The sequence below is a fragment of the Scardinius erythrophthalmus genome (assembly GCF_964197995.2).
Source record: "Scardinius erythrophthalmus genome assembly, chromosome: 20".
NCBI lineage: Eukaryota > Metazoa > Chordata > Actinopteri > Cypriniformes > Leuciscidae > Scardinius > Scardinius erythrophthalmus.
This window is the reverse complement of record NC_138240.1, coordinates 27,341,557-27,357,907: the sequence shown is the minus strand read 5'-3', so window position 1 is coordinate 27,357,907 and position 16,351 is coordinate 27,341,557. Positions and strand designations below refer to the sequence as shown.

Genomic DNA, 16,351 nt, shown 5'->3' with positions numbered 1-16,351 from the left:
GCGTTCTTGATCAAATCAAAAAATTACGTCATAAAGTATACATGGAAAATACGTTTACAAAATTTGTACATATACAAATTCGGGTCCAAAATGTTTATACGCATCTAAAGCCAGCGCTGGCATTTTTTTACTTCCTTGATAAAACGTACTGGTTACTTTCGTAACCTCGGTTCCCTTAGAGATAAGGGAACGAGTACTGCGTTGCAAACGCTATGGGAAAACTCCTTTTCTCGAGAATATTGAAGCCTTTATTTTAAAACGCATTTGCTACAGCACAGGCGAGAGCATCAGACCCACGTGAGTGAGCTGATAGGCTGTGCTGTGGGCAACTGCACGAACCAATGGCGGATAGACAGAAGCGCGCGAGCCAATCAGGGCGCTTGGCGCTCTGTCACTGTCAAGCGCGCGAAACTACACGTGACCATAACATATAAATACAGATAGAATCCGCCATTTGACAGGTATAATCGACTGAAGCGACAAACCTGCCATAAGAAAAATAGCACGGCAAGGCAACGCAGTACTCGTTCCCTTATCTCTAAGGGAACCGAGGTTACGAAAGTAACCAGTACGTTCCCTTACGAGAACGTTCTCTCGTACTGCGTTGCAAACGCTATGGGAACGTTTCCATTAAAAACGCCGTGCTATTAATCTTTTGGCCGCTCTGACTCACCAGAGTTCCGGGAAGTACAGAATAGCCAGGATAAAAAGAGACCGAACATCGGGCCCATCAATTATCCGTAATAAAGACTGGCCAGAGCCAGTCATTTAACCCACAAGGTGATAGCCGTGTGTTTAATATCAAACTAGTCTGGGTCAGCAGAGCCAGAGTCTAGACTGAAAAGACTGTAACTGCAAAGCAGGGACATTAAAGTTATAATTCATCGGATCTGGCCAGAGCCAGTCACTTAGCCCACAAAGTGAAAACCGTGTGTTCAATATCAACTAGACTGGGTCACAGAGCCAGTGTCTAGACAGAAGAACTGTAGCTACAAGCAAGGGCATTAAAGCTATAATTCAACAATGTGGACGGAGCGGATATCCGGCCGCCGCACATATGCTATAGATGGGAATACCCAAGTGACCATGGTTCAAAACTAGTCTGGATCCACAGAGCCAGAGTCTAGACAGAAAGAACGCATGTCTGCAGAGCAGGGACATCCAGCTTATAGAATCTCACAAATGTGGACGGAGCGGACCAGCCGGCCGCCGCACAAATGTCTTCAATGGGAATACCACTTGACCAAGCCCACGAAGAGGCAACACCTCTCGTGGAATGAGCTCTAACACCTATGGGACAAGAGAGGCCCAGTGAGGTGTAAGCCAGGGCAATGGCGTCAACTATCCATCTGGACAGTGTGGTTTTAGTGACCGGGAGGCCCTTGGATCGGCCCCCGAAACACACAAAGAGCTGTTCAGACTGTCTGAAAGAGGCCGAACGCTCCAGATAAATTCTCAAAGCTCTGACTGGGCAAAGCATGAGAGAATCGCTATCCTCCTCGGAGGAGGGGAGAGCTGACAGAGAAATAACCTGGGCTCTGAACGGAGTTGAGAGCACCTTAGGAACATATCCATGTCTTGGCCTAAGAATGACCTTGGAGTCATTAGGACCAAACTCCAGACAGGAAGCGCTGGTAGACAGCGCCTGTAAATCCCCTATTCTCTTTACTGACGCCAGTGCTAGAAGCAGGGCGGTTTTCAGAGAGAGAGACTTAGGATCAGCTGACTGAAGTGGTTCAAAGGGAGGTCCCTTAAGAGCCCGCAGGACCAAGGAGAGGTCCCAGGCCGGAACAGACGGTGGCCGAGGCGGGTTAAGCCTCCTGGCGCCCCTGAGGAAGCGAACTATAAGGTCGCTTTTTCCTAAGGAGGCCCCGGCTTCCAATACGTGAAAAGCAGCAATGGCTGCCACGTACACTTTGAGAGTGGAGGGGGAGCGACCCGCGTCCAACATCTCCTGTAGAAAAGACAGTACTCTTGGTACTTCACAAGTGTATGGGTCGAGGTCTCGAGCTAAACACCAGCTGGAAAACACTGACCATTTACTGAGATAGAGGCGTCTGGTAGACGGAGCTCTAGCTTCCTTTATAGTATTCAGGACGCCCTCTGGGAGGTTCTGGGGTACCCGTTGAGTGGCCATACATGTAGGGCCCATAAGTCGGGACGGGGATGCCAGATTGTCCTGTTGGCCTGAGTCAGGAGGTCGCGCCTCACTGGGATTGGCCACGGGTCTGCTACAGACAGCTGCATCAACTCTGGGAACCAAACATGGGTCCGCCAGAGAGGAGCTACTAATAGCACTGCGCTTTTCGTGTTCCTGATCCGTTCGATGACCTGAGGGAGCATCGAGACCGGGGGGAACGCATAGAGAGGAAGGTTGGGCCAGTCGTGGGCCAACGCATCCCTGCTCTTTGAGAAAAAGATTGGGCATTGACAGTTGTCTTCTGAGGCGAAAAGATCTACTTCTGCCTTCCCGAAGACCTCCCAGAGTAGGAGAACTGTCTGAGGGTGGAGAGACCATTCCTCTGGGGGAACTCTGCCCCGAGAGAGCATGTCTGCTCCTGTATTCAACGTGCCTGGCACGTGAGCTGCCCTGAGCGAGCGCAGATTGGTGTGAGCCCATAGCAAGAGCTGTGAGGCTATGGCAAACAGGTTGCGGGACCTGAGGCCGCCCTGGCGATTTATGTAAGAGACCACCGACATGTTGTCCGTCCGTACCAACACGTGGTGTCCCGCCAGGTATGGGAGGAATGTTTTTAGGGCTAGAAAAACTGCTCTCATTTCGAGGCAGTTTATGTGTAGGCGTTTCTCCGAGCTCGACCAGAGGCCGGAGGCAGGCCTGCCCTCGTACAGAGCTCCCCAACCGGAGTTGGAGGCGTCTGTTGAAATCATCCTCCTCTCTGAAACTACCCCCATGCTTACGCCCTGCTGGTACCAGCTGGCGTTTTTCCAAGGGGCCAGGGCTTGAACACAGCGCTGGTCCACCTTGATAATCAAGTGGCCTGAATGCCAGGCGTGGGGTGGCACCAGAGGAGCCAGCCACAGCTGAAGAGGACGCATACGCAGTAGGCCTAGTTGGAGTACTGATGATGCAGAGGCCATCAGGCCAAGGATCCTCTGAAACGTTCTGAGGGGTACAAGAGAGCCCTCTATGAACGATGCCGTGAGCTGCTGAATCGTTAGAGCACGGGCCGGTGTGGGCCATGCTCTCATAAGTACGGAGTCGAGAACTGTTCCCAGGAACGTGATACGTTGGCTGGGCAACAGAACACTCTTTGCAACATTGACCCTGAGCCCTAGACATTCTAGATGGCTGAGGAGCCAGGCTTTGTGAGTATGTGACTCCGCCTCTGACTGGGTCAGTATGAGCCAGTCGTCGAGGTAGTTTAGGATGCGCATTCCCCGCTGTCTCAGGGGGGAGAGAGCTGCATCCATGCACTTCGTGAATGTACGAGGCGCTAGTGCCAGTCCAAATGGAAGAACTGTGTACTGGTATGTCTGCCCCTCGAAGGCGAATCTCAAGAATGGCCTGTGGTGGGGGTTCACTTGAATGTGAAAGTAAGCGTCTTTCAGATCTACTGAGAAAAACCAGTCGCCTGGGCGAATCTGCGTCAGGATATGTCTGGTCGTGAGCATTCTGAACGGCCGTGACATGAGAGCCTTGTTCAGATGTCTGAGATCTAAAATGGGTCTCAGGCCGCCGTCTTTCTTTGGAACAAGAAAGTATCGGCTGTAAAAACCTGACTCGCTCAGAGAAGGGGGGATCTTCTCGATGGCCCCTTTCGCCAGCAGACTTAACACTTCGGTGCGGAGGACATGACTCAATGTGCCCCTTACCGTGGTTTGTATAACCGCGCGAAAACGCGGTGGTCTGCGGGCGAATTGAAGCGAGTAACCATGCTTTATGATGTTCATCACCCATACTGAAACTCCGGGGATAGCTTGCCAAGCTAGAGCCCGCAGAGCTAGAGGCATTATCATATCTGGAACACCCAGAGTGGGGGGCTCGGACTGACATGTATGCATGTGAGAAATTATGCTCGATTTGTGCTTTGTGTGGGTCGCTGTTAAAACAGCGTTTGTTTGCAGGGGTGCGTGACCTGTGACGGGCCCATGAACTGCATTTAGAACTGCTGCAGCCGCCTGAACTGAAGAGGGAGCCGTGAGCAGTAGTTGAGCGATTTTTGGGGCTGGTCCGGCCGCAGCGGGACAGTGACCCCTCTTTGTGCCGGTTAGGACGGCTTCTTGGGCTCGTGATCGAGCGTCAGCTTCGGCCGCGGGCCCTGGCGCTTAGGGAACGGGAACCGTTTCGCTGGCTTCATGTGCTTACTGGTCTCAGCCGCTGGGCGGGGCTGGAGGACCTGGGACACCACTTTCTCAGGTCGCGGCGTGCTTGGGGCGCCGTTGGACTGAGCTGGAGCGCTTTGGTAGAAAGTGTCTCATGGCGCTGGAAGCCTTCTGAGCTTCAGTGAAGCGATCGGCGAAGCCGCTGACAGATGGGCCGAAGAGACCTGAGGCTGTGACGGGCGAGTCGAGGAAGGCAGATTTATCCGCGTCCCTGATCTCGGTTAAGTTTAGCCAGAGGTGGCGCTCCATTACCACTAGGCTGGCCATATTGCGGCCCAGGGCTTGAGCGGTGGTCTTCGTGGCCCTCAGTGCCAGATCCGTGGCACTCCTGAGGTCTTTAAATGTGTCTGGGTCCGGGCCTGACTCATCCATGGAACGGAGAAGTTTGGTCTGGAAGGCTTGAAGCGTCGCCATGGCGTGAAGTGCAGAGGCGGCTTGACCGGCGGCAGCGTATGCGTGGCTGGCAATGGCCGAAGTAGTTCTGCACGGCTTAGAAGGGTGCACCGTCTTAGACCTCCAACTACCTGCAGTGGGGGGGGCATAAGTGTGCAGCGACCGCTTCCTCCAGTGGGGGGAGAGACACATATCCTTTCTCTTCAGCGCCGTCAACAGTGGAGAGCGTAGAAGAGGCAGATGAGCGCGTTCGCGCTGAAAAGGGCGCGCGCCAGCATTTTGTGAGCTCTTCGTGAACCTCAGGCATAAATGGAGCGGCGCGCTGACGAGGGGCCTGCTGGCGCCCCGGCAGGTACCATTCATCGAGGCGGCTTCTGGCGGGCTCAGCTGGAGAAAGCCAATCGAGTCCCAACTCGTCAACAGCGCGAGACATGACACGGAGAAGTTCGGCGTCAATGCTCGCTCGAGTATCAGAAAACTCTAGCTGAGAGGGGGGGGCGGGGTCCGCGGAGCCCGACCAATCCTCGCTCTCAGATGCCGCCATAGAAAGTGCGTCATCGACGTCATCCGGAGATGCGCCGAAAGAGACGAGTCCAGCCGCTTCAGACGAGGGGCGCTGCTCGCTCCGAGAGAACAGGACAGGCGAAGAAGGCGTGAGCGAGGCACGAGGAGAAAGGCCCGGCGTGCACTCGCTAAACTCACCACGCTCAGGACGCCTCTGATCGCGCCGCTTCTTCCTACGGGGCTCGTGGGGCGCCGAAGACGGAAGGTGGGCGGAATCGGTCACCGTCGAAGACAGCCTTGAACGGAGAACGGAGACAGGCATCCCGTCGCAGAATTGGCAGCCGCCTTTCATGAGCGCTCACTGGGTGTGTCCGTCGGATGCATGCAGGGAGACCCCGCAGCTCTCACAGATGGAGAGAGGCATTATGCCGCGCTGTGAAAACAGCGGTTTGCTCTTTTAGATAAATATGCAATGAAAAGGATATAATTTTTCGTCGGATGCCACAGGGAAACGCTCAGCTGGCGAGATGCCGGGATGCGAAGCTGTTCCGCTGGACGGCTTTTCCACGACGAGGGCTTCTTACGACCGGAGAAAATCAGCGACGAGGTGAGTCGAGCTGAAGGAGATTAAATCTGTCAAATGGCGGATTCTATCTGTATTTATATGTTATGGTCACGTGTAGTTTCGCGCGCTTGACAGTGACAGAGCGCCAAGCGCCCTGATTGGCTCGCGCGCTTCTGTCTATCCGCCATTGGTTCGTGCAGTTGCCCACAGCACAGCCTATCAGCTCACTCACGTGGGTCTGATGCTCTCGCCTGTGCTGTAGCAAATGCGTTTTAAAATAAAGGCTTCAATATTCTCGAGAAAAGGAGTTTTCCCATAGCGTTTGCAACGCAGTACGAGAGAACGTTCTCGTAAGGGAACTAAAACATTACGTCTTAAATTATACAGGCAAATACATTTAAAATGATTAAATCTTACTTGCAGGTTGTGGCCTCTGGTTTTAAAGCTGTAACTGCTTCATGTTGGAGTAATAGTTTCTTGTTGAATCCGACATTGAACTCGTGTAGATTCTGGAAGCTGTCTTCCGTAAAATGCGCAGCACAGAGAGCTAAACTACGATTGTAATTGTCAGGAACATAATCAAACTTAAATTTTAACCATTGTTGACGAACTACAGCGTCTGTAGGAAGCCTGAACACAGAAGACCTGACAGCTACAGCTCTCCACTATAACTCCTCCTCTTCGATAGCAGAACATGTTCCGGAGGGAGGGTTGATGTAAATGTATGGGTTAGTTACGTATAAAACCCGGGAAGTATCTCGTTGTAGTCCCATTCGAGTCGTTTTTGTAGGCATTAAACTTCCTGATTTTTAAAAGACAATATCTCTGCTTACGTTGAACTTTCAGCGCAGCAACTTACTGCAGATACTGTTCATGCACCAACAGCAACATTACACAGTATTTAAAATGAAAAAAGTGAAATAGCAATCAACCACCCCTTTAATCTTTGTTGATTTTAGTTAATAAAAATCCAGCTGTTCATTGTTTGTTAATGTTAGTTCACGGTGCATTAACTAAAGTTATGTTGAAATTAATATTAACTTAGATTAATAAATGCTGTAGAAGTATTGTTCATTCTTAGTTCATGTTAACAAAGGTAGTTAACTAATGTTAAGTAATGAACCTTATTGTAAAGTGTTACCGATTTTCCTTTAAAGGGACTTTTCTCTTATTGAGTCTTATTGATTATTGATTAGTTAGCTTTTTCTAAAATCTAAAACTAATTACAAGGGTTATTATATTGTTATTTATAGACAGTTTAAAAAAACACTAATAAAAATGACACAAACACACAACAAAATGAATAAAACTTTTAACTAAAAATAAAATTAAAATATAAAAAATAAAAACTAATTCAAAATAGTAATAAATACTATAACAGTATCTAAATGACTCAAACTGACACTGTTGGCCTCATAACTCATTTGAATTCAAATTATATAGCCACGTCATTAAAGGCAGGGTAGGTAGGATTTTTCTAAAAAAAAAACATTCCAAATTTGTTTAAACTGTCTTTATATACCAATACATAATTAAAATGTAAGTACTCTGAAAAAGAGAGTATAAAAATCGAGTGTCTGTAGACCTCTCACAACTGTTGTAAACACAGCTAATTATTTCCATTCACTCCACCCCCTCCCTTCTGGGCTCCTTCCAAAGCCATGCCCCCAAAACACATGAACACGCGACGCCAAACGCTCAGGCTCAGCTGGAAGACGCATTTATTTACCTGAGACAAGTGGAGAGGAAGGAGCGCAGTGCATGCAGTGACATCATGTCAGAATCACATGTAATAAAATACCTAACTTTAACACTATGAATATAAACAAATAAGATGGCTTTTAGTACTCACTATCAAGCTAGCATATCGATACTGGTAAAGTTTAAAATACATTTTGTTTGATTCGGTAACAAGCTATATTTAGGCTATAGGTAACGAGCTATATTTATAAGGCATCAGTTACGAGCTATATTTATAAACCATCAGTTACACTGTGATGAAGGTGAATTTCGTGTAAGATTCATAACATATACGGTGGTTTGCATGTAAGAGTTTCCATGATGAAAACATTGTTGACTCTGATGAGGACTAACGTTACACTCCGGTGACAAGTACCGCATCGTCGGTTCGAGGACAGGTCCGGGGTCGAGGGCGAAGCAGAGGAGGTCGTTCAAGAGTGCGGGCAACCAGGGTCCGAGGAAGTAGTTTTTGCCTTGTTTGCCTTCGCTGACTGCATATGCAGGTGCTTTGAATTTTGAATGCTCTTTCTCTGCCATAATTTTACTCTTCGTAGGTTCCGCGCCTCTCTTGCACTCCTCAAATCAAACGGGTGCGCGCGCATATGGGCAGATCTTGTAGCAACAGGGGTGGTAGCCATGTTTGCGAGAGTGAGTGACAGTCTCCCAAACCAATCAGTTGTTTCGTCCCGAATGGAAATAATGAGCTGTGTTTATTGCAGATTAAAAGGTCTACAGTCACTCGATTTTTATACTCTCTTTTTCAGAGCACTTACATTTTAATTATGTATTGGTATATAAAGACAGTTTAAACAAATTTGAAAAAAAGTTTTTTACAAAAATCCTACCTACCCTACCTTTAATACCACACTGTTTCACACTGAATCTCAAAGAGCTGGAAACACTTATGAGCTAAATCACCTTGTGACTTTGAAGATACGGATCAGACGGACGCAGCGCAGCACAGAGATTCCGATGGGCGGGATTAGTTCCATCTCCACCAGCACCGTCTCCAGGATTCCACCACACACCACGAAACAATCAAAACGATTAAAGAGTGCCATGAAGTAGATCTGAAAGCCGAAGCTGTAGAGTTTCATCAGCATCTCCAGTGTAAACAGAGCCAGAAGGATCTTATTTGCTCGTTCTGGGACATTAAAGAGACCGTATTTAAGACAGGGTCAAATCATCTCATTAAAGGCAAACTTTGGCAATACTTCAGTCACACAAACCCTGTATATCAGTGAGCCACTTGGGCTGGCCGTAGTGTTCAGAGGCGCTGGCGGCAGTGTTGAGGAACACCAGCAGTAGCACCAGCCAGTAGAAATTGGTGGATTTGACAGCCACACGGCAGTTCTTCCTAATGACCACATTCAAGTGGTACAGCTGCTCACTGAGAAAGAGAAGAGTCAGTAGCAAATATAAGTAGAGATTCAATTTGAAACTTTAAAAAAAGATGTCAAATCTGTCACTTTAAAATGATTCCTTAGAAAGGTAGAGAAATAAACACTTACAAAAAACTTATAGCCATCAGTCGTGCCCTAGGAAAATAAAAGAGTTTATGTTAATGAAATCTCTGGTATTTAATATTTTAGTATACTGTATATGAAACAACAATATTAATGTTGTACTTACATTATAGATGAACAGCAACCACCATCATCATCCATGAATGCTTCAAACTCAGAGTCTGAATCTGATTCTGTATAAAAGAAAAAGGACTGAAAGTGTACTTCAAAAATGATAAGTGTCAAGATAAAATGTCTTAATTTATCTTATACCATGGTCTGGGTGAATACTCGATTCTGATTGGCTGCAGAGTGTCCGTTAAAAAGTGATAATGTACACCTAAATAAACCGTCAGGCGTAACCAAGGAAACCAAGTTATTGTTTGTAACTTGTAACTTTAGATTTTGATTGTAAAACTAATTAAAATATTAACTAATGTTTTAAAAATGTGTTATTTGGCAAGTGGCCATTGGTATAAGCGGGTTTATGCCCTTCGAGGTGTCCATTGTCAGGTATTAATGGACTTCGGCGGAGGCAACTGCTGCGCGTCGGACGGTTCACGCCTCGCCGTCGTCCATTAATACCTGATAATGGACACCTCGTCGGGCATTAACCCTTACTTAATTCATACAAATCTGAGTGAAACTTCAGTATACCTCCATCTTCACTGTGTTTGTACCAGCCATATTTCTTCATCATTTTTTTCTTAGCCACCACAGCACCTGCCATTTACACCACAAAAAAGAAAAGAAAAAAGTTCTTCATTGAGTGAAAAACAAACAAACACATATGGATTCACTCAGCACTACACTGCTTCTTAACACATTTTAAAACTTTTTAAATACACATTTAAACACTTTTAACAGAAATTACATTAGAGTACATTTTAGTTTACAAAAAAATGCTTGTCATTACAAATAATTAGCATATTTTAATAGAAGCAACTATAATTAATGTAGAAAATTACATTTAAAGATGTAGTTAATTTCTATCCTACTTAAGCGGGTCCAAAAAAAACACTCTCAAGTTTCACTGGATATAAATATTAACTATAAATTATTTTCATTTAATTGTAATTAACATGCAATTAAGTGTCTGAAAATATTCAATTCAGTTTACACTTCTTTTAAAGTATATTGTTTCCATGTATAAGTAGCCTACTCTTTAAATGTACAGTATGTTCCTCTTTTTCACAAGTGTGGGCATTTTCTCATCAATCTGTGACATTCTGTCATCTTCATTAGGCAAAACTGTTCATTTTATTAATAATCATTTATGCACTGCACTGCCTACTGTATATTTTTCCAGTGTGATCATAATGTGAAAGGAACGCAAAAAAAGCTTATATTACGTTTATTTCCATCCTCATCCATGTCCTCTGCTTCAATGAGCCAGTCCATGTAGCCGATCATGTCCTCCTCCATCTGTTGTTTCTCCTGGGCCATCTGCAGTTCACCACGACACACAGCCTTCTCTCTCTCTTTAGAGAACTCACTGTGATGTGCAAGAGACACATGCAATGTAAACCTTTACAAGATGCCCAACAAATGTCATCACAAGACCTCCATATCCTTACAGTATGTAACTGCCCATATAATTTAATTTGCAATGGGGGGCAGAGCTGAAGGTATAACACCAAATTGTTATTTTCAAAACTATTTACCATACTAGTATTATAAACACACATATATGATTTAAAAGACTTATAATGGACCAGGGCTTGAGTCACTCACCCGCTCAAAACACCCAACACGAGATTGAGGACAAAGAAAGACCCAAAAATGACCAGAGACACAAAATAAACCCAAGGCAGCTCAAACCCGATGGAATCATTCATCTGAGTGAAACATTACAGATGAGAGAGAAAATACAGAGGTTATATAAAGTTGCTCATGAGCTGTCAAGTCTTTTTTGAGTGGCGTAGATTGGACATAACTTTAAACAGGCAAGGTAGCACTTTATTTTACATTTCTTTTCCCCATGTACATACTATGTACTTATTATAGTAATTACAATAACTGGGTAATAACTTATCTGAACCTACCCCTAAACCTAACCTTTACTTTCTTGGGTATGTACACTGTAAAGTACACGTAAGTACATATGCTGTAAAATAAAGTGCAACCAGGTTAGTAAGTGATTATATCCAGTGTCGTTATCGTTACCCAAAACTATCACATTAGTCATGTCTTGAGGCTGTAAACGGTTTGTTTTTAATTAAAAAACTGAGAGAGGAGTTGAAATTATTTTCTGTAGTAAATGTTTACAGATTTTGCATTATTGAGCTGTTTTTTTAAATTGTATAAAAAAACATTGCTTAAACTCAAATAGCTCAAATAATCATCTATTTTCATTAACATTCCAATAAAGTATGTTATTCGTGTAAAATGAGAAACTTTAGCTAAATATAAAGATAAAAAATCAAGAGTGAAAAAGGTGGGGGAGAGGTCTTACCCAGTAGAGCACATCAGTCCAGCCCTCCATTGTAATGCATTGGAACACAGTGAGCATGGCGAAGAAGATATTGTCAAAGTTGGTGATGCCTCCATTGGGTCCCTCCCATCCTCCCTGACACACTGTGTTATTCCCCACGCAGAAGCGACCGTTACCGGCAAAAGCACATGGTGTAGGATCATCGTCCACCATTAGCTCTTTTCACATGAAAATAAACAAAATTTCATAGGGTTTAAAATTAGGTATAGTCAACAAACAACCAATTTAACTCATTGACAGAATTTTCCATCATTTATGATACAACGCTTCCCCGCCATTGGAAGAATTTTCTGGCAATCCATGTTTTCACTGTTAAGCCGGGCACACTGTACAATTTATAATAGTCCTTTACGATTGTTGCTTGTCAGGATGTATGAACATGATCCCCGCTAGAAGCCATGTTACACTGTAATATCTCAATTGTCATTAATGTCAGTCTGTACAGCAGTAAAGATGTGTTAAAAACGGACGTACACAAAAAGATCGTCCGCAGTTTTACAACATCAATCCATGACACGTTCCGAATAGAAATGGTGACTAGCAAACAAAAACAATCTTTAGAGTTGATTTTGATAATGGAAAACTGGAAAAAGAAAACGAAGAGGTGTTTGTGGAGCAAGTGGTTGTTTGATTGTCTCACTATTTCGTCATCATGTTCTGTTTTTGGTTGTTGTAGGAAAAGCCACACAGCAGGACTGTGCCTCAAAACTCCTGACACTTCTAAAATTTTAATTGGCTTTCGGCTGTCGGAGAACATGTCAAACTAGTGATCAAAGACTACAGATTTTGGCCAAGGATCATAGGAAGGATGATTTAAGGATTCACAAAATTTCTCTACCAAATCATGGCTAAATCGTAAAGCATGATACGATAGGGGGCGATACTACACACCTTCTGAAATAGTAAAGAATCTTTGGACCCAAAAACAAGCAAAGAAGAAGCAGAAACAAACGACAGAAGCATTGATTACGCACATGTAAGCTAACACAATCTTCAAACATTAAACAGCATATAAATCAAAAATGCCTAACATTAAAGAATGAAATGTCGATCGAGAGGTATAGGACTTGATCTACTTGATCTATGTTTTGACAACAACATGATTTTCCCAGCTTTATGTTCAAAATGTTGCTTTTTTATTAAAACATACCCACATTCAAGTGTTGATAACGTATGCATGAAGCTAGAATAAAATGTTTTTAGGGTTTTTTTTAATAGCAGTGGCTCTGTTCTTTCTTTCGAAATATTGTATGTTCAGATACTGTATTCATGCAACAATATATTCTGGGGGCCATGAAAGTAGATTAAAAATGGCGTGGGCTAGCAATTTTTTATTTATTTTTTTAAATGCAAGTGGGGACAGAGTTAAACATGCAAACGGAGTGGCATTGCAGTCAGCTTTGTAAGTGCTTGCATTTCTCACCTGTCCCTACATAGTAGCAGGTCTTGTGCATTCTGCCTATGAAGAGCTCCAGTCCAATGATGGCATAAATAATGATGACAAACATGACCAGCAGACCGATGTGGAGCAGAGGCACCATGGCCTTCATGATGGAGTTCAAGACAATCTGCAGACCTGCACACATCACAGCCTGAATCACAATCACTGTATACATCGGAATTATACAGTATACACTGTATACCGTATACGTAGCCTAGAATCTAGACGCACCCTAGCGGCAGCAAAATGTATTTCGCAGCCAGGGTAGTCTAGCAACTCTCAATAAACCTTCTCGCTGCAAAAACCCAGATTGGGTCAGGCCAATCACGTTGTGTATAGAGTAGGCGGGGGCGGGCTTAACATACACGACAGAGTTGCGACGATTACCTGGCTGCTGCTACTTGAAAACAAAGAATGGCGGCTGCTGATGGAGAACAACGGTCTTTCGAATCGGCTTTGGCCGCGACTCTGGAGGACTTGGAGTTAAGTTTTTCTTTGAGAAAAGAGCAAAGAACGGCACTTAAGTCATTCTTAAAAAAAGGAAGATGTGTTCGTCGTTTTGCCAGCCAGATATGGCAAAAGTTGAATCAATCAACTAAGCTCCGCTGTTGGGAAAACGCTCTGGTTGGTTGAAGCGCTGTCCTATTGCGTGCAGAGGGAATTTGAAAGACAGTGTTTATCCCGCCCCTCGGATTGAGCCGTGACTATGGTGAGTTTCCAGACCTTACATCTTGATGTAGGTCTGGCTTGCCAGGCTACCGTATACGCATTTTCTACTCAAAATTACAGAAGAAAGCATGCACACACTTACTCGGCACACCAGAAACCAGGCGCAGGGGTCGCAGTACTCTGAAAGCTCTCAGGGCTTTGACATCAAGACCACCTGGTTTGCCTGCTCCGTGATGTGCCTCTCCTGGTTTGTGCTCTCCCATTTCAGCTATCACACTGAAAAGACTGCAAATGGAACACACAAACCTGGTGTTGACCTCTTCTGCTGTTGACTCTACTGTCATTTAAGTAGGTTTATGTAGCCAAACTTGGTCTTCAATAAACCAAGAAAGAAAGAAAGAAAGAAAGAAAGAAAGAAAGAAAGAAAGAAAGAAAGAAAGAAAGAAAGAAAGAAAGAAAGAAAGAAAGAAAGAAAGAAAGAAAGAAAGAAAGAAAGAAAGAAAGAAAGCATATTCAACTTGAAAACCACACACATACCCTACAATGACAATGATAAAATCCAGCAAGTTCCACCCACTGCGGATGTAGGCGCTAGGATGCATGACCAGACCGTATGCGAGAATCTTTGTGAATGTTTCGATGGTGAAAATGACCAGAAACACATACTCCACTTGTTCCTAGGAAGAATTAAGGAAGTAAGTCGAAGTGATGCAATATCTACACACATACAAAATTCAAAAGTTTGTAAGATTTAAAAAATTGTATTCAGCAAGGACGCATTAAATTGATCAGAAGTTCTACATTTCTGTGCAATAAATGCTGTTCAATTGTTTTGTTTTCACAAAAATATTTAGCAGCAAAAATCCAGTATATTTAGATATGATTTATGTCCAAGTGAAATTGAAATGGCACAATAAAAATGTGTCTGTTGTATAATTGCATGATATTTAAATATACAAACTTTATGATTGAGAAGCAATTTGGTCTACACATACACACTCTCCCTTTCACCTGATTCCCCCCTATAACACACATTGCTGAGCTCATTAGCTTTCTGCCCTCTTGACCTACTCAGTAAGAAGCTAAAGCTGAATGCTACCACACATTAATACCAGCTATAGTCATCCATATGCTGACTCAACAGACATCAGGACAAAGTCTAAGCTAACTTGAAAATCACATTATGAGCAAACTGTAAGAGTTCTATATAGGGGTTATAGTGCAAGTGTATTCACTTAAATCCAGATGGATGGTGTTGTGTAAGAAAAAGAAAAGACAGACAAAAGAGAAACAGAGAAGCATGGAGAGGTGAATCTATTAAATAAAGCACTAACGGTTTGTTGCAATCATTAATATCAGTCAGAGAGTATATCACGTGTCTTCTGTAAGGGCAGCGAGCGAGCTGCCATACATAGAGAACAGATGGTCAATACTCTTATCCTGTTTGGTATATAGAGCTGTCAGTCAAACTTCAAGCCTAATGCAATTATAGTGTTGCACCGAACACTAGGAGCTCTGAAGAACTGTACATTGCCTTCTATTGGATGCATTCAATTTAACATGCAGATCATAAAAAAAAAAACTCTCAGCCAGGGGCCGAATGCACAAACCTTTCAAGTACTTTTCATTAACACTGTGTCCTAACCTGGTGCAATGTGAAAAGTCTAACTGAATGCGAAACCACTGGACAACTTGCAGTTTATGTAGTGCAAGATTTTATGCCAATGAGATTTCACAATAGAATGGACTAACCAGCATGAAGTCGCAGTAGTAGAATTCAAGTGTTCGACAAAATGTCCTGTCACACTTTATGCTTTAGTGTGAAAGTTAGCATATGCACAAATTAAAGTGTTTATAAATAAAACAGTGTTTTCCATGTCATTCCCTATTAAGAGAATAATATATATATATAATATATATATACATATCTGGAAATCTTGGAAATCTTTAGGCACCTCACAATCCCATTCCGATTCCAAAAATTAGCTAACCGACTTGAAAATCTTAAAATCTTTATTTTTTTTTATTATAAGCACTTTTTAAAATAATTACAAATTAAATTATATTTCCCTTAATCCCTTACATTAATTTTGTGCCATAAAAGCATGAAATGCAAGTACATTTAACCACTTACAAGGGGTTGCACCCTGTTAATAAATATATAAGGGGACTTTTGCTTATTATTTATGGATGGCTTAAGCTGCACAGGTGGTCAGTTACAATGACTAAAACGTTGAATGTGCTTGGATGGGCACAAAGTTATATTATGTGTTTTGATTCGTTTTGGGTGGTGGAATCAGTTTTCATTTACTGAGTGAATGGCATAGTAAACTCACCAGATTGTGGTTGGTGGCATTGGAATCATCTTCAGGAAATGGTTTGGACACACCAAGGGCAACACAATTTGCAAAGATGGCCAGTAAAATGAATATATCAAAGGGCTTAAAGGTCTAAGGTCAAGGAAACAATCATCTTGAAAACATACAAAAGAAAAGAATGCACAAGGACTGCACACACACACACACACACACACACACACACACACACACACACACACACACACACACACACACACACACACACACACACACACACACACACACACACACACACACACACACACACACACACACACATTGGGCAAAAGGATATTTCCACTCCACTAGGGCCAGTGCTGCCATGCGTATAGGATTGCT

At 43.7% G+C, this 16,351-nt stretch overlaps 1 protein-coding gene across 1 annotated transcript in view; it reads right to left on the bottom strand.

Annotated features, from left to right (window-relative positions):
* Nucleotides 1–16,351, bottom strand: part of cacna1fa (calcium channel, voltage-dependent, L type, alpha 1F subunit a) — a 51,010-nt gene extending 34,659 nt beyond the window's left edge. Inside the window, exons 1-13 of the mRNA XM_081349545.1 lie at nucleotides 16,307–16,351; nucleotides 15,992–16,096; nucleotides 14,193–14,332; nucleotides 13,798–13,940; nucleotides 12,969–13,121; nucleotides 11,507–11,703; nucleotides 10,786–10,889; nucleotides 10,404–10,546; nucleotides 9,709–9,774; nucleotides 9,179–9,245; nucleotides 9,058–9,084; nucleotides 8,776–8,936; nucleotides 8,465–8,690 (exon numbers count right to left, since the gene is read on the bottom strand). Coding sequence (XP_081205671.1) covers nucleotides 8,465–8,690; nucleotides 8,776–8,936; nucleotides 9,058–9,084; nucleotides 9,179–9,245; nucleotides 9,709–9,774; nucleotides 10,404–10,546; nucleotides 10,786–10,889; nucleotides 11,507–11,703; nucleotides 12,969–13,121; nucleotides 13,798–13,940; nucleotides 14,193–14,332; nucleotides 15,992–16,096; nucleotides 16,307–16,336 — 1,562 coding nt within the window. The 5' untranslated portion in view covers nucleotides 16,337–16,351. The remainder of the gene's footprint in view (nucleotides 1–8,464; nucleotides 8,691–8,775; nucleotides 8,937–9,057; nucleotides 9,085–9,178; nucleotides 9,246–9,708; nucleotides 9,775–10,403; nucleotides 10,547–10,785; nucleotides 10,890–11,506; nucleotides 11,704–12,968; nucleotides 13,122–13,797; nucleotides 13,941–14,192; nucleotides 14,333–15,991; nucleotides 16,097–16,306) is intronic.